The sequence below is a fragment of the Phalacrocorax carbo genome, chromosome 3, assembly GCF_963921805.1.
Source record: "Phalacrocorax carbo chromosome 3, bPhaCar2.1, whole genome shotgun sequence".
In the NCBI taxonomy this organism is placed as follows: domain Eukaryota; kingdom Metazoa; phylum Chordata; class Aves; order Suliformes; family Phalacrocoracidae; genus Phalacrocorax; species Phalacrocorax carbo.
The window spans coordinates 112,583,346-112,601,412 of NC_087515.1; the positions used below are offsets into that span (position 1 = coordinate 112,583,346).

The following is an 18,067-nucleotide window of genomic DNA, read 5'->3' on the forward strand; positions in this document are numbered from 1 at the left end:
TGAATTACCAGTGACTCAAATGCACTCATTTCCGAGGGAAAGCACAGGATTTTTACCAAAAGGGATTTTTTTATTATTCCTCTTTCTAGAAAGAGGGCTAACGCAGCAGCTGACTACCTTCACCCTGTGATTAAGATTTTTCATATGGTTTTTTACCTCCAGTGGCGCTTAATAGACGAGGCCATAGTAATTTAGGTGCACGAGCTTCGCTTTCCTGGCACGTAGAAGCCGGCGAAAGAAATCCTCTGCTGCCTCAGCGCTGAGGCGTGCTCTGTGCCCAGAGCAGGTGTAAAGCGCCGCGCGGCTGAGGATCTTCCCGGGTCTCAAGCTCAGCTGCGCGGTGAGGGAGGGAGAGGGTGGGTTTTGGATCGGTGAAGTAAAAGTAGGATTAGTTTCTGTGATGTGAACGTTGCAAGCTGTGGGATGCTCACAGACAGAGAGTTACTTGGTTTTTGTAATATGCCTCTGCTTCCACTTTGGTCATGTAGAAAATAAAAATCAGAAATTATTAAAGCTGCAGTAGGAAGCTTATTGCCAGCCTTTGCTGGACGTATCTACAGCTTTGTGAGCAGACCCATGTGCCAGTAATCTTGAAACCTGAAACTTAAGAAATATAAATGTTTGCTGTCTCTTATTAATATGTTCTCATTTTCCTGAAAGAAGCTGTGGTTTTGCTAAGGGATTGAGTTACTGCCAAACCCTGCACTTCGCTTGATAATTCTGCAGATAATTCTTTTTATGCTGCTTTTGGGGTAGGGGTAGGTTACTTGTAGGGTGATAGGCATTTTATTTAGGTGTTGCAATGGCAAAGAAATCTCACAAAAATATGTAGTGTTTGCTACATTTCTGGTTAGTGGCTGTTTTAATTCTCAGTGTTTTTGGTTCTCTCTTTCCATGGGAGCATTGTGTTGCTGAAGGGAAGCAGCTTTGTGAGTCCCAGCGAGGCTGTCTTAGCCCTTCAGCTTGGCAGAGATGGATCAAGTGAACTGCACCCAGCTGCCTTTTTTAAATGAAGTAACTCTAACTGAAGGATCTACCCATTTGTGATTGATATTTTAGGTTTCTTTTGTCACATTGTATAAGAATAGGAGCATGCACCATGTCCCTGAAGAAAATTCTGCTTTATCTTCTGCTGTACAGTCTTGATAGAAAGTGGGTGTCCTCGATACCATTTTGGTGCCTGTGTCGGTGTGTACACAAATATGTACAAAGACCTAAAGAGCTCGGTGCAAGAGCTTGTCTCTGTTGTTGTTGTTTGCTTTTTTCCAACGATACAATACTACTTTATAGCCACAAAGTGCTCTTACAAGTCCTGGAAACTCCCACTCGCTTTAAGTGTCTTCAGCTCAGCCAAGCTGTCCCACTGAAGCTCAGCAAGAGACTCCTTGTGTAACTGATAAAGGATCGAACGCATAATTTGCAAAGTGCTTTGCAATCTTTTTGGTAGAAGGTGGTGATAAATGTAGGATACTGTTAAGCTGATTATAGTGATTAGAGTATTTCACAACTTTGTTTCACAACTTCTTGTAGTATATTTCAATCTCTGAATGCGTCTGGGTAAATAGATGAAAAGAATGCTTATCTACTAGGGAAGGGGCGTGATGGTGGTGAAGTCGTTTTTGTGGGGTTTGGGGTGGTGGTTTTTGTTTTGTTGGTGGGTTGGTTTGTGTTTTTTTTAAATATTTCTTTATTTTAAACTATTACCAATTCATCCAAAAATGCCGAGTTTGGGATTATTTAAGAAAATAAAAAAGCCTCCCTCCTCTCCCTGCCAATCTGCAGTAAACTAATGTTATGCAGACACTGGAAAGAAAGCTGTTTGAACTGGTTTAAAAGTCAGTTCCAAACATTAGCTTGAGCTGACTTGAAAGATGAAGCGTGTATTATAGCAACAGAATCAAAGTACATTGCCTGAGCTGGTAGGACAGCATTTTCTACAGGTGTCCCACTTTCACCTGTGGGCAGAAGGTCCAAGTCGTCTTCTTCCCAGCAATCTCAAAATGTTCAGAGTAAATGTAATTCTTCTTGAATGCTACAACATAAAGGGCAAAACTTCAGGTTTATTCTCTTTTTTCCCAGTCATCTGTTGAGAGTGGTTCAAACTAGTGTCACAGATTATTTCAACAGTAACCAGGCAGTAAGTCTTTAGGCTTCCCTTGTTAGAAAAATTAACTGCCAAATTGAGTTGAGGTCCCTTTGACCAATTTCCATGTGTAGTCTATAACTAATCAGCAGCTTCTAGGTGGTGTTTTCAGATATGATCTGAGAGGGAAGATGCCTTCTGAAAGCTCTGGGGGAAAGAGATGTTTAATTAATTCATATTTCCTAGTCCCACATGGGGACTGGAGCAGGTTACGGCTCGACAGAATTATGTAGGATGTGCTAGAGGTTGTGTAGGTGGTAGGCCAGTAAGTGCCTGTAAACTTTTTTCTGGGTTGGATTCAGAGTGTGAGCGGGTCAGTGGTGCTCTTAAACAGCCTTGTGATTTTTATATAGGCTGGTGTAATCCAGCTGAATTTGGTCAAATTAATCCTGATTTACACTAAGTGTGAGTGAGATGAGAATTAGGTTTCTGGGCTTTTTGTGTTGACTAATCCTTGCAGTGCACTGAATCAGAATGTGAACCCTGTGAAACTGGGGCAGCTAATTTTGAAGAACTTCAGGAATGTTTTTCATGTGTTCTAACAGGTGGCTTTTTCTTTCTTCTTTTTTTTTATGATTGAAGTAAAAGACCTGTGTTGGTTCTTCAGAATGACTCTCTCTACTCTCAGAGACGTCCTTATACCAGTGAAGATGAGGCCTGGAAAACCTTTCTTGAAAATCCCCTTACAGCAGCTACCAAAGCTATGATGAGCATCAATGGTGATGAAGACAGTGCAGCTGCCCTTGGACTGCTGTATGATTACTACAAGGTAGATTGGTGTGGGTACGCTCTGGCAGCCAGCAGAGCTCTTGTTCCACCTCTGGAAAAGGTGTCATTTGGTAGAGGGTTTTACAGAAGCTATGAATAGATCACGAGGACTTTAAACTATGTGGGCTTTAAATGGAAGAAATTCCATCTACCTTTTTCTAAAAATTGGTTTATTTTTAGCTTAGTAAAATAAGATCCCCGGATCTTAATGTAATGGGTCAAAAGCTTCAGTTGCACTTTGCCTCTCAACGTCAGGTTCTGCAGGAGATAATGCATTATAGAAATAGTCGTGACGAATGAGACTTTGGGATCGTTTCTGAGCATAAATACACACAGAGAAAGAAACTTCTCTCCTTTTGCTCACGTGATCGCTATTCTGTGGGACCATTGGCTTTTGCTGGGGCTTTGATGTGCTACCTTAGTCTCAGCTGATATGAAGCTGTAACTACAGACTTTTGTGGTGTGTGGGGTAGAAGTGGCCACCTGAAAGAGTTGCTGTCTGCATCCCTTTAACCTTCATTGAGCTTCAGCTGCTGTGATCTGTTAATCCTTTGGCAAGCCTGGTTGTCTTCTCCAGTGTTCATGGTTTTCCCAGAGACAAGCGCTCACAGGTGGATTGAACACAGTGAAACAGATAACCTTCTTGTTTGTGTGGAATACGTTTTGCTGAGCTTTCTTTACTTAATACTGGAAGTTATCACCGGTCCATGTCCAAGTCAGTGGAGACCAGCAGGCGTTTCCAGGCAGGGAGGCGTCCTGCTTGTGTTAGATGGCTGCATTACGGTGGCCTGGCTCACTGGGTGGAGATGCCTGTTTCTTCTTTGCTGAGCATGCAGGGGGGCCAGGAGGCTGACTTGGCTCATGTGCCTGACACTTTGGCTAGTGTCTTTTAACAGTAGTGAGTGCAATTGCCAGCCTCAGTATTTTTCTCAAGCATGAGGAGAGGCTGCCTGGTGCATGCAGAATTCTTGCCTGTCCTTTTAAGAGTTGAACATGTCTGAGGTATCAAAATATTCTTGTAATGCTTAACATGGAGGTTAGGACTACACACACACACACACACCAAAATGCCACAAACTCACTGATGTGGATGTTATTCAGCAAGTTTTGTGAGAAAACTGGCTTTCTGCTTTGTGCTTGCACTTGCTATGCTCTTAGAAGAAAAAACCTAACACTTTTACCAGAATGATTTTAATCCACAAAATCAATTTTGATTTCTAAACTTGTAGATTACAAAGAGAACATTGATGTTGATCCTTCACGCTTGGCAAAGCAGAAGGGATTTGCTGTACATTAATATCTAATTCGGGGTTTCCTCTTGTATCAGTGGGTATACAGAAAAATCAGTGGAAGAACAGGTATGCCGCACACTTGTGTGATGCAAAATGGTTAGAAGTTGAAAGATTTACTGAGGCCTGTTATGAAGTAATGCTAGAGGGAAGATGTCTAGGCATTTCTGATACACCACCTCTGCAATATTAAAGGCAGCCGATGAGATCACCTTCATATTACAAAAAAAAAGCCAACAAACCCCCAAAAAACCAAACCAAAACAAAAAAAAGAATTGGAGTGTTCTTTCATTTGACTAATAGGCTACCCTGATAGCTCAGCTGTGGTTAATAAGGCCTTACAGGAAACAAATTTTTGATCAAAACCTAGAGTTTAGGAGTGTTGGGCTTGAAGCCAAACACAGGTTGGAAGATCCTTATTTTTCAGTAACTAGCATTGGCTGCCTAGCAGTCTCTGGCTAGAGGTTCTCCAAATTTTGCTGGTTACCATGGAAAAAACACAACAATTCTGGTGTTATTGGAATTTCCAGGTTATGTGGAAGAGCCAGTACTTAGGTTTTAATCAAGGGCTGTTTAGAGAAGTATGCCATTAGTCTTCTAGTTAGCAGTAAAGCGGTGGTTCCCGCTGGCAAAAACAGACAGTATCTGAGCAGGCTTCAGTGAAGGAAAGTGGTAGGAGTTTACTTATCCTTACACTGCGAAGTGTTTGCTTTGTTCATTCAGGAGGTGTGTTGAGGGTGACAAAGGCCCTGGGCACAATGTGTGTGTTCAGAGGAGCTTGTGTGGACTTGCTGGGCAGTTGAGGGGACATGAGCACCACGGGCTTGTGCCAGCAGTGGTGAGAGCCGTTTGGGGCGCTGGCTATGTGCTCTGGTGAATGGAGCTGCCATAGGTGGAAGAGTTTATCGTCTTCTGTGTGCCTTGGCCTTGCAGCATAGCCAGGAAAATGGTGTGCGTCTGTGTGTGGACAAGGTGGCTTGTGTGATTGGTGTTGTGGTGTGTGGTATTTTCAGGGCAAATCCTGTCCATGGCATAAAATATGAGGAGCAGTATTGAGCTGTCTTAAATCCAGAGCACTGGTGGTTACCTTTCCTTTATAAAAGATTTAATACAGTTTGATCCAGTGTATTGTACATGGCCATACACAAAAATGAGCTGTTGCATCCCAATACACATCTTGACCCTCATCCTCCCTGAATCGCGTGGTGTCTGAGGAGGAAAGGAAAGCATTGAGGGGTCTTTGAGGAAGTGGCCTAGAGAGCACATGTTCATGGGGAAGGAGCTGTGGAGTAGCATCCTTTGACAAGCCTTGAGCTCATCCAGCAAGCCTCTGCCAGCCTGCAGAAGAGAAACTCTGCACTGTCAGGGTAAACCCTAGGGTCTCTCCTCCTGGTCCTGCTCACCCTGGCGCTGGTGCTCCAGCCAGGGATGGCCAGTTTTCTGTGCCAGTTTTCCCACTGCCTGGTGCTGGTAGGAGCGCAGGGCTGGCACAGCTGGCTGGGTCAACTACACAGGGATCTGTGGGGCATCAACTGGGGCGGGCCTGGCATCCCAAAGCTGTGCGAACATTAGTCAAGCTCTAATGCTAATAATGACTTGTATCAGAGAGCAATGCTTTCTTAATTTGACCAAATGGCTGTGTTTTGAGGAGCTAAGTTTTTTTTGTATGGGGGGAAGAATGCAGTTGTGTGTTGTATTTCCTAGGTTCCAAGGGAGAGGAGATCTTCGACAGCTAAACCAGAGGTAGAACATCCTGACCAAGACCATAGCAAAAGGTATTAGTTGTCATTATTGCATGTCTGTTTATCCTTCCCTCCTAGACCACCAAAGCTGCTGAAGGAAAGTAACTTGCTACAATGCAGTGTTGTGCTGGAAGAGAGAAATTGCTTTTACTCTGTGCCCCAAGTTCCTGTGCTGCTCAGGAACAGGATGGGGGTTGGACCGTGATGGGGAGAGCTGAGGCCCAAACTGCTTCTCATCACCATCCATCTGCTTTCTGTGTACTGGTGTCATAGAGGCTGCAAAATCTGTTCTTAACACTAGGTACAGCCTGGTAGCACAGGCACCCTTTCCCAAGGCTGTGGAGGTGACTGGTGACCCTTTTATTTTTGCATGTGTTTGCCTCAGTTGCTCACTGCTGATTTTATTCTCAGGCACCAGCAGCATTGCTTCTTTGCATGGGCTGACAGGGAAGGACTTCGAAGTGCTTGTGACTTAGTTTTGGTTTTGTATTGTTTGTAGACTTCTGTATTCTCTGGAACTCCTTTCTTTCTTCCTCTTCCTGCCCTCCCTCTCTTGTGCCTCCCAAGCAGAAGAAGATACTGATTAAGTAAATATTACGAATGTGAGGTTCATTCAAGCCAGGCTTCCACTCCTACCATCTTCTTCCTTTGGACAGACTAGAATCCGTTAAGGACTTGAGGTGAGGTTTTGTGGTCTGGCTGAGCCAATTGAACGACTCGTTGAGAAGAGCAGTCTGGTTCCCAGCCAGGTGTTCCCACTGCTCCCCTCATACCAGCTCTGGTCTTCCACTGACCCATAACCTAGCAGGAAAAAAAAAGTGGCAAGTTTTCTGCCAGTGGAACAAGCCGAACTGGCTCACCAAGGGGACAGGGGAGTGTCAGAATGGTGCAAAGGAGAGGGCAGGATCACGTTGTGGGGAGGGAGAAAGGGAGGGCAGGCTGACTTAGTGGCTACTAGCTATGAGGTCAGCTCAGCCACAGATCTTAGTGTTGTCCAGGCAGAAATGAGCGTGGTGGGGTGGAGAGTATGAAGTTATGCAAACCACTCCAGGGAGTCTCGGTGTGGATTTTCTTGGGGGTTTGTGCATGAAAGGAGGGGTGTAATTTCCCTATTAGTGCTTCCCGGGTGGTGTGCAGTCCTAGGGCAGAGGAGCAGCAACCTTGCTCTCAGTCCTCCTCCAGCCGCCAAAGAGCAGTTTCATGGAGCCTGTGTGTGCTGATGCATGGTGGGAAGGGCCTCAAAGGGCTTAGTTTTGGACCGCTGTTTTCCAGGCAGTGAGAAGCTGGGCTGTGAACCTTCACCCTTTGCTCCAGGGTAATTCATCTCCCAGGTGGGGTTGTTAGCAGTGGGTGAGGTTTCTTTTTCGAATGAGTTTCGCAGCTTTTCAGGTTAGGATTGAGCTGTTCTGCACAAGCAGGAGAGTTGGTATCAGTGGTCCTTGTCCAAAAGGCTGAGAAGTATTTCTGCCTCTGTTTAATGAGAAAATGAGCTGTGTAATTTATACATGATTTATTTTTCTTTGTTCTTTAAAGGAACAGCATCCCGAATGTGACAGAACAGTCACTCATTTCTGCTGGAGAAAACAGAGTCCAGGTTCTGAAAAATGTGCCTTTCAATATTGTCCTTCCACACACGCCCCAGATGGGCATGGACAAGAGAGGCCACCTTACAACCCCTGACACAACGGTCACCGTTTCAATTGCCACGATGCCCACCCATTCCATCAAAACGGAGACTCAGCCCCATGGCTTTGCAGTGGGCATCCCACCAAGTGTCTATCACCCTGAGCCCCCCGAGCGGGTGGTGGTCTTCGACAGGAACCTCAATCCCGACCAGTTCAGTTCCAACACCCAGCCTCAAAACTCCCAGAGGCGAACACCAGACTCCACCTTCTCGGAGACTTTCAAGGAAGGCGTGCAAGAGGTACCAAGGGAGGCAGGAGCAGAGTGTGTGTGTGCGTGTCTTGATCTGAATGGAGAGATCCAGTTCCATCTTAATTGTTCTTGTTATGTGAGACAGAAGTCTGTCCAGTGATTTAGGAATAGAAGACTTTCTCAGAGAGGTGCATAAGTATAACTTAGTAAATAAAACCTTCACAACATGAAATCATTATCAAAAGCAAATTACTAATCTTACTAGTGACAGAGTCTTTGGCTTGCAGAGTGTGGAAATAGATATCTCTGTCCCCAGCACTGGGCCAGGTTTTGCAGAGTTCAGTGCTCTGCAGTGCCTTTGCAGGTACCGAAGTGAAGTGTCTATATCTGTAAGCTTCCTCACTGCCAGTTTCGAGGTGTGGTATGTGTCAGTGGAAAACAGTTGGTTTATTAAGGGGTCTTGAGTGAGAATTAAACCGGATGAAAATCCATGGGTTTTGTTTTATGGTACCAACTGAAAACAGAAGTATAACTGTTTTGATTTTTAAGCCAGACCTCAAGGAACTGTGTAGCTATGCCCTTGCTTTAAAATGTTGCCCTGAGCTGACTTAGGTTTGTGTGATGTTGTGCTTAGTTGATACCCAAAAGTTTTGGATTAAAACCCTGCTCAAGTGTCCTATTTGTACAGACCAAAAACCAGTTATCTGATGATCAGTTCGCCTGTCAGAAGTTCTGTGGTAAAGAGTATCTGTTTAATCTTGACTTTTCTTGTTGCTGCTATGTTAATTGTTGTATTGCTTTGTTTTGTGTCTACCTCAGGTTTTCTTTCCTACTGAACTGAATCTCCGGATGGCCAACATGAATTCAGAAGACTATGTGTTTGACAGCATTTCTGGGTAATGCTGTAAGCCCCTGGCTTGCCTATACCTTCCTCTTCTCTTACAGATGGCTTGTCCATGAGCAAGCAATACCACTCACTCCCTTTTGTGTGAGTCTCTCATGCACTGGGGCCACTGTGGATCTCAAAACCACAACAGTGCTTGCTCATTTGAATTTCACAGTTGAAAATCCTACCTGTATCCTTAAGGAAAACTGTATGCAGGGTTGGAAATACCACCCTGTTTCAGTCGATGTCCTTGTACCAACTCCCTGTCCCATGGGCAGATGCAGTGCCGTCTGTCAACTCTGCGGTTGTCTTGTAGCTGGCTTCCAGCTGTGTCCCTCTCCCTGACCTGCTTGCCTTGCTCTGTCCCTGTTGGAAATCTACAGCAGAAATAGGAAGCATGAAACTCATCTGAACTCCAAGGGAGGGGAATAAACTAGTTGTTTGGTTAGCTGCAGTTGACCGAGAGGGAAGAGGAAAGGACCATGGCCACTGAATGGCTTATTAGCTTGTGTATTTAATTTAATTGCTGATAGATACTTTTCTGTTCCATGATAGCAGCTTGCTCCTCTCAGCCTGAATAGGGAGCTTCCAGTCTTGCCTGCTGCTGTGTCTTGGGATTTAGCTTGCCAAGAATTCCTCTTAAATGTTCATTCATGAAGGAAATGGTTGAAAAAGGGGCTCATCCTGTTTTCCAACTTCCTTGCCTGTTGATGGCTTAGTGAGTCAACTAACAACTTTGGAATTTCTCCAAATTAAATGTGGAACATTTAATCGGCTTTCCAGGAAAATGCCTTAGCAATCACTGCCCTCTTCGCTCTGTAGGAATAACTTCGAATACACTCTGGAAGCCTCCAAGTCCCTCCGACAGAAGCCTGGGGACAGCACAATGACTTACCTGAATAAAGGTCAATTCTACCCAATCACACTGAAAGAAGTGAGCAGCAGTGAAGGAATCCATCACCCTATCAGTAAAGTCCGAGTGAGTGGCAGCTCTTGTGGGCTCTTGGGAAAGAGGGTGTGTACAATGGTAGCCTTAAACTCTCCCAAAGTGCAGTAATCTAAACCAGAGCATCAGTACTAAGGCCAGCTTACCCACTGTCTTACGTCAGTGTTCGTTCCTTTGCTGTCCACCTACTGCCAGACCAACCCATCCTGGCTCAGTCTGTTAAGAAGTGGTGTCAGCACTTGTGTAAAGGTGATGCAACACCTGGAATGAGATCCTTGAACTCCAGCTAGGAGAGCAATTCTGCTCATCTCTGTGACCCAGAAAGCACTGCTGTCTGCCTTCCTGTTTGGCAGTGTGTGCCAGGTATACTGCGATGCGTCAGGTTGGAAAGCCTAAAGCAGAAAATCTGATACCAAGGAGAACTTCCAAAACAAATGTACTCTATGGCCTTTCCTCTTCCATGTGTTTGCATGGGTTGTTTTTTTTTTTTTGGTTGATTGGGGTTTTTGGGGTTTGTTTTGATTTTTAATCTTACCCCCCTCCTTTCAGAGTGTCATCATGGTTGTGTTTGCTGAAGACAAAACAAGAGAAGATCAGCTCAGGCACTGGAAATACTGGCACTCAAGACAGCACACGGCCAAACAAAGATGCATTGACATAGGTGAGGAACATTTTCATTGCTGATGTCAAACTCCAAACCTAATTCCTTGGCAAGGTTTGGCTTTCTGCTAAAGGTTTGTTATTTTAAGGAATCTTTGGATCACGCCCTCTGCTATTACAAAGCTTTGCTGAAAGCCTGGAGAGAGCTTTAGATTGCTTGGAGTTAATGCTGTAGTTTTCAGGGCTCCTTATAAGGCTGAATTTTGGAGAATTTTGGTTGGTGAGCAGTCTGAGTTTAGGGTTTTGCATTGGGAAATCTAACATCCCTCTCCAGACTACAGTTGTTTTGGCATATTCTGGTACTTGTAGCTAAATGGCTAAATACAGTGTTTCTTCAAAGGGCAAGATCCTCGTAGAAATACCTTCATACTAATGATCCTCTTTCCCACAGCTTCACTCATAACTAACTGGTCTTCGGTACACACAAAAAAAGAAAACACTGCAAATTTCCACTTGCCTCCAGACGAGGCTGGGGCTGGCTGGCTTCCAGCCTTCTCTGGCTGAAGACTGGCTTGTACTCCTAGTCCCTTCCTTCTGTGAATAAAAGCAGGGATTAATCACTTGGCACTTAAAGCAGACGCGCATGCAAATCTTAGTTTGTTATTGAAGGAGTTTTATTGAGAGCTTATGCCCTTGCTGTACAGGGTAGAGTTTCCCGCACATAGCAGGCTATGGCGCAGGATGTGGGATATTTGGGATGTCTGCTTCTCTCGCTGGAGTTTCTAGTTTGGAATTTCTGCCGAGTACTGTGTTCTTCCTTCATACCCTTTGTATTTTGGTTTTGTATGAGAACCATTTCCAGCCTTTTTAATGATCCATTCTTAAATACAATTCAGCTTCCCTTGCCCTCAAGGGGTTGCTGAGGAGTTGCAGTTTCTGGCTGCCTTGTGTGTGATTAAGGACTGTAGATGGTATCGACTCTTCCTCTCCCTCATGCATCCTTCTTTCTAACAGCTGACTACAAGGAGAGCTTCAACACCATCAGTAACATTGAGGAGATTGCATACAATGCCATATCCTTCACTTGGGACATCAATGAGGAAGCAAAGGTATGTGACCACAATTATATTTCCTGTCCTTTTAGCAGATTTGGGGGCTGGGGGAGGGGAAGGGTGTGTGGCCTACCTGGTGATTAGCATGTAACAAGTTTGTTTACGCTCTTACATTAGGCAAAACCTTCTGGCTATTTCTTAAGAGGGTTTGCATGTGCAACTGTGGAGAGCTTTGCAATTGCTTTGAGATTCTTGGCAGAACTGCCTACCTGACAGACAAGTACTGACAAAAGGAAGTGCAGAGCGTTTCTAGAGCAGATGAAGTGGTGCTGGAGGTGCGATGGAGCCCAGCTGGGCTTGGCAGGGAGCACGGCCTCTTGGAGGACCCCGGCAGGGGGCAGCTTCTGAGGGAGTTAAGGCTGTGGCAATGGGCTTGCCTTTAGCAGAAGAGGGAGAAGGTGCTGCCATTGAGCTCCCAAAGCATATGTTGCAGAAACCATGGATCCCAACACCCAGTGACCTATTTCAGGTTACAGCAGTCTCCTGGTGAACTCTGGTTTGATCTTTTTTTAGAACTGTGGGCACTACAGTAGATGTGTAAGTATGGGCAGCTTCCCTAGCCCACGCATCTTCTGGGTGCCAGGACAGCAGGTCAGAGAGTGGAGTCCCCTCTGTTCCAAAGGTGTTTCCCACTGGTTTGTTGCTGGAATCGAAGTGCAAGAGTTTTCTTTGGAGAGTTTCATTACATCCTGGATTTTCATTAAAATTGGGAATGGTTTCCTTCAGTTCTTGGAAGCTGGCTGTTCCCTTGCTCGTACATCATGTGGTAGTCATCAGTGTCATGGGGAGAACCACTGGTAGCTGCAGAGTGCCATGGCTAGGGAGTGCCCTAGCTTGGGCAGGTAGGAGCTCTCAGTAGAGAATTCAAAGGTCCTCTGGAGCTGTGTGCGCCACTGTGCTCTCTGCAGGAGGCACAAGGGATGGTGTCCTGCACAGAACTCACTGTCACCATGAGCTTTGCTCAGTGCAGCACAAAAGCTCTGGAGAAAAGAGTGTGAGGGGTTTTGTGGGGCCTGCTTGTTGGGTTTCAGCTCCAGGGGAGAAGTTTGGGATGTGTGGCAGGCAGCAGCAAGGAGCTGTGTGTGCTGCTGCTGAGGAAGTTCTGTCTTGCAGCATGTGTGACATTACATTTGAGGCTGGTGTTGTGTGCCAGACTTCCCCGCTCATCAGGTTTGGCTTCAGTCAGGTTGAGAGGGATGCTAGGGAGGGCCTTACCTGCTGGAGGATGCTAAAAGTCTGATGTGACTTCTGAAGCATGAAGCACTTCTGTGTGTGAACAAACAGATGAAGCTTCAGAAGGCTGTGAAAAGGAGGCACTAAGTATTCCCAAAACAGTGTCCTGCTGCCATAGGCAGTCTAATGTTGTCCCACTCAAGGAACTCTGTTAATCTGTGTCTGTGAGGTACTTGAGGGCTTAGGATTTGCACGCAGGGATGGATAATGCAGACAGAGCAATGGTTTCAGGTCCCTAGGGAGTTTACAGCTCGGCAGCTGCCTCTCTGCTGGCTGAGCCATCGCTACAGCAGTAGGGTGGCTGCCCCAAGGCTTGCCATCCCTTCCCACCAGGTGACAGAGCCCAGCGCTATGAAGCAAGTGGTTATTGCCCAGGTGCCCTACAAACCTCTGAATGAGTAGTTTCAGTAGTGAAATTGCCAATAGCAGCTTGAAAACGTCTAAGGACCCTTAAGGTGGTATTTCAGCTCAGAGCTGAACTTCATGGGATGAGGTGGTGCGGGGAGGTGTGACCCTGACTGGTTTTGCAGCTATATAGGCAAATTTACCTCCAGATTCACAGTCTTAAGGTGTGAGATCCATATACTTTGAGTATTGATTTGTATGAACCTGCAGAGTTGATGCTAACAGTGCAACCCTGGCTCCTGGGATCAGAATTGTATTAAGACAAAAATACTCTGGACTTCAGTGTTCAAAGAATTGGCATTTTTAGCAAACGCTCTGTGTGTTTAAGTGGCTGTTTAACTTTCTTTTTCTCCCCTGAGTGAATGTGTTTTGTCAATGGTTGGATTTCTCACCAGTAGAGCTGCAGTTCTTTCTCAACTCCTATGATTTTATCAGGAGATGCCTGAGCCAATTTCAACAATTTTAATTGCATGCTTCATTTACCTTGCATACTCTCTCTTTTATATTCTTTTTTTCCCCCTCCCTTCTCCCCTGCCCCATAGTAGTCTTGAAGTATATGAAGAGAGCAGGCAATAGAGAGCTGAGTTTCTGATGCTGCAGAAAGTCCTCCACAGTAATAAATAGTGCCTTCTGTTTAATAACAGCAGCGGTGTTGCATAGATGATATGTTTAACCAGCTAGCAAGCCTTGATTATTAGAAACTTGCTTCCTGACTTCTTGAGCCCTGGAGTTACCTGGACCAGAGCCAAATGATTTTTCTGGGGTTGCTGCTGCTTCCATTTCCCTCTTGCTCTTGCTCCCAGTTTGCTGTGGGAATGTCCTGTGCAGCAGTGTCAAACAGGAGGTGATGAGGCTCTGCATGTGGGGTTTCTGATGAAATTACTTATTTAAGCACCCAGGGTGCTGGGTGTGTCTCAGGTTTAAGGGGGAAATAGCATATTATCATGAGAAGTTTCCCGTAGCAGCTGTGGGACCAGGTACTTGCCCTTCTTGTGCTAACCCTCATCGTGGGGATGTACAGGAATATCAGACCTCTACTGCTTTGTCGATGCAGGTGGGTGTCACCTGCATGAGAGAGTGCTTTGCCAGTGCCTTGGGGCACTTTTGGGATTCTGTAATGTACAGCTTTCTGGTGAAAAAAACACAATATAAGTCATGTGCTCACTCTGTAGCAAGGGAAATGTGTGAATTTTGCAGCTGCTGAGTTGGGGGATGGAAAGGATGTTTGAGATACCCTCAGCAACCAGTATTTCCCAGTTGTGTTATGCTGGGGCAACTCCAGGGCTTTGAATGCCAGATGCAGCAGGCAGGTCTGGGTCTGCACAGATGAAGTTGTCACACAGCTGGCTGCATTGGTGTGCTGTTTGAGAGCCCATGTGTGTAGAAACTAGGAGTATTTCATGCATCACATAGACTTCCCAGTCTGGGACCAGTGTCCATGGGTTTCAGGAGCAAATGCTGTGTGCTTCTTTCTGGCAGCTCCTTTCTGCCCTCTTCTGTTGCTTTGGGACATCACAGGAGCTCCTAGAAGTGGCTGCTTTATAAAAGTGGTAGGTTAAGTATTCTGACCTTTGCAAGAGTGTGTTCAAGCTGGAAAAGGGCCCGGGATCCAAAACTCCCTTGCTCTGAGACAATGAAGGGAGCCAAGGGTGGGGAGGAAGGCCAGGCTTCGAGAGAGAAAGACTTACTGCCCTGAAGTGGTGTACCTGAGATTGGAAGGAAAGGGAGGGCAGGGTTGTAAAGATTGACAGGAGACACTGCACTGTGGTGATTAGGGTGGGCTTCCAGGTGCCTGTGTTAGAGGTGAGGACTGACCCCACCACCTGGCAGATTAGGGGAAGGGAAGAATTGGATGAGGGGGCAATCATGCTTTGTGAGAAGAAAGGTGGAGGTGGTGAACTGGGAAATTAGTTGATGAACTGGTGAGTTGTTAAATAGGGTATTTAGGAAAGCCAGAGCAGCTACTCAGCCAGGAGTCATCCTGGTTGGGTAGAAGCATGGTCTGATGAGTCTGACAAAGATGTGTAGTTTATACTCACTGCATGCAGCAGGTAATGCTGGACTTACCCTGAGGCTGGTGGAAACTTCAAACAGTTTTCCACCCTGTCCCGGATGTCTGCTGTGTTGGGCAGACAGCTGAGGTGGGGTTCTCCTGCAAAGAAGCTTTCAGATGTCTAAACAAAAGCTTGTCATGTTTCACTTCCATGACTTCATTAGGGGGACGGGGTGTCTAGAGCTGGGATGCAGCTTTCTCAGGAGGTTCCTGTTCCCCTTGTTGACTGAACAGGCTTGGCTGTCTTTAAAATCAGGGTTTTAAAGGTAGAGAAGAAGAATCCTGTCCTTGCAGCCCTTTTTGTGTCTTTGACCTCTGTATGTCAATCAGCAGAAGTATTTTTAGGCTCAGGTCGTGAGTGTTTGAGGCTGGGAACTCTCTTCCCAGGTCTGTACAGCATGCCCAGTTCTCTTGGTAGGTACCCATTAGAGGTCTTTTAATGAAAATTGCCACTACGTGCATAGTTAAGTGCATGTTTCTTTCGAGTGTTTCCTGCTACTCTTTGTAATGCTGGCCATTTTCCTGATACCTCTGTTGTGTTACCCGTTAGGCTGTGAAGCAAATTCTCTGTCCCTTAACTCTGGCCTGGGGACATGGCCTGCTCTCAGGTCAGTGGCCGTTGAACAATCTGGTCAGATCGGTTTCTCCAGGGTTAACTGGCTTTGCTGGATCTGGCTTTGCTCAAATCCCATCTGAGCTCCTGCCCTATGGAGCAGGAGGGCTGGGACCTCATGTCTGAACAGGGCGAGTTGTTGTCTGCATGGTGATCGCAAGAGCCTCCTTGCCTCATACAATCCCAACAGTGCAAGGACCCTGCTGTTGTGCTGGAGCACCCCATACACACTCACGAACAGGTCACTTTTGAAATGTAGCATTGCTTCCAGCGGCTCCCGGAGAAGGGCCTCTCCATGGAGGTCTTCTGTCTGGCTTGCTTTAGGCTGGATGGTGCGACTGTAGCCAAAAATGATGTCACTGCACATTAAGGGCCCTATTGTCCTCCCACTCCTTCCCTCAAAAAAAAAAAAGGGCATTGTAAGCTGGATACTCTGTGAAAAGAGCCATTCTACTAAAAAGGGATACATGGTGAGGGTGTAACGGGCATTTTGAGCTGGAGAATATCATGGTAGAGCTTTCTGCTGTCCTTCCGCTAAAGGCAAGGTGCTGTGGTATATCTCTTAAGAGATGTCCTGAATGACAGCAATTAAACAATGCTTTTCTTTTCCATCTTTTTTGAACAAAAAAAGAAAGTCCTGTGTTAAGGTAATTTGTGGCTTATTTGGGTTGGCTTTTGAAATAGCAGATTGGGCAACAAGGGTGGCCTTCTGGCAGGTCCTCGTGTGTTGACTAAAGTTCTTGGGCAGGATTTTTTGTTCAGATGAACTCAATTTTTTGAGAGGGTGGATCTTGTGCTACAACTTGAAGTTGTACACCACTGGGGTGTATACCACTGATTTATTTTAAGAGTTTATTCTAGCATAATCCTCACTTGCAGGAAGAATTTCAACTTCTTTGATTGATGAATATTGCATGCATTTATATGGATGCCATTGTAATGAAGCAGCAGTCATACGCCTCATTAAAGAAGGTGTTTCCACCTTCAGCAGCATTGAGGAGGTACAGGTTTGGCTAGCTGGAAATGAAACTATGAAATGTGATGAGTCAAACGTACTTAAAGGAAAGAGATTGGTTTGAAGCCAAGGCTGCAGACCACAGGTACTTTGAGGCACAAGTATACACAGCCTTTGGAGCAGTGACATAGGAAAGTCATAGCAAGTATTGCTTACTTGCCTCTTAATGCACACCTCTCCCTACCCTGACCTGGGTTTTCTTAAAAACAAGCATGTGTTGCCCTTGATTTTAAGCATTGAAAATTAGAAGCATGTTTTTAACTTGTTTTTTCTTAAACTTGGTGTCCCAAACTCTGACATCCATCTGGTCTTCCAACCAGCTACAGAGCTCACAGTGTATTTTGTAAAGCTGAAAGAAAAATCTTCCTGATGTTAGTTTTTCTGTAGAGAAAAGTGGGAGGTGAATTTTTTTCCTTTTCTCCATTCCTTTTATACCTGATGGCAACATTTCCTTTTCAGCCATTTTCTGCCTTTATAGGCTTAAGCGTTTCTGTTTTGGTTTGGTTTTGTTTGGGGTTTGTTTGTTAAGGGGGTTTGGTTTGTTCAGGGAATGGGCTGTCTTTTGGGGGTGCATTTTTGTTTGTTTTTGTTTTGGCATATTGCCACTTTTTTGCCAAACTGCTGTTTTTACTTTCTTTCCAACCAACCTAACAAAAGCTGACACCTGGCCCCACACCTTTATCTTATCAGAGTGTGGGGTGGGAGGAAGCATCAGTAGAACTGGGAACCTCTATCTCCAGATTTCCCACGTGTTGTGAGCAGAGACATTCCTGTATTTCCTTGCCTCAGAACAGGTCAGAATAACAATCAGGGTTGCTCTTTGTGAACAGGAATATGTATTTTCCTTTCATTACCATTCATTTTCATTTTCATTTTGTTGATGGAGTGAACTTGCTGGGAGGATGTTCTGTTACCTGGGGCTGGGTCATATTTCCCACTTGGTATTCCTTGGCATGGTGTGGGACCTGCATTGTGTTTTGTGTCAGTCACCCAAACTGGGCTTGGTAGGTTTGACTGCAAACTAACATCCCTGGGCTGCAACAGTGGTGGGTCTGGCCGAGCGGAGCTGGAACGGATGCAGCCCTATCACACATCTGCCAGACAAGCCTTATTTGGAGCATCCGATCCCAAAGGCAGGAGATGGCTGCGGAGCCCACAGGTGCATGAGTTGCCCAATTTTTTTATCTCTCTTTCCTGGCTCGCCTCCTGCTGATGCAAAACCTGTGGTGCATGTGGGAGGTGAAGAAATGAATGTGAGAGAAGTAAGATTAGCCACATGTCAGGTGATCTGTACCAAGCTTTTTTTGTTCTTTTAAAGTCAGAACAGTCTTCCTAGCGCTGCTTTCTTAGGACATGCCTCCACGGATGTGTGCAGGCAGACCTGTGC

General features: G+C 45.5%; 1 protein-coding gene across 1 annotated transcript in view; it reads left to right on the forward strand.

Annotated features, from left to right (window-relative positions):
- The window catches only part of GRHL1 (grainyhead like transcription factor 1), a 45,386-nt gene that overhangs the window by 382 nt on the left and 26,937 nt on the right, over positions 1–18,067 (forward strand). The window contains exons 2-8 of the mRNA XM_064448025.1: positions 2,726–2,912; positions 5,905–5,975; positions 7,476–7,866; positions 8,637–8,713; positions 9,526–9,682; positions 10,199–10,310; positions 11,264–11,358. Coding sequence (XP_064304095.1) covers positions 2,726–2,912; positions 5,905–5,975; positions 7,476–7,866; positions 8,637–8,713; positions 9,526–9,682; positions 10,199–10,310; positions 11,264–11,358 — 1,090 coding nt within the window. The remainder of the gene's footprint in view (positions 1–2,725; positions 2,913–5,904; positions 5,976–7,475; positions 7,867–8,636; positions 8,714–9,525; positions 9,683–10,198; positions 10,311–11,263; positions 11,359–18,067) is intronic.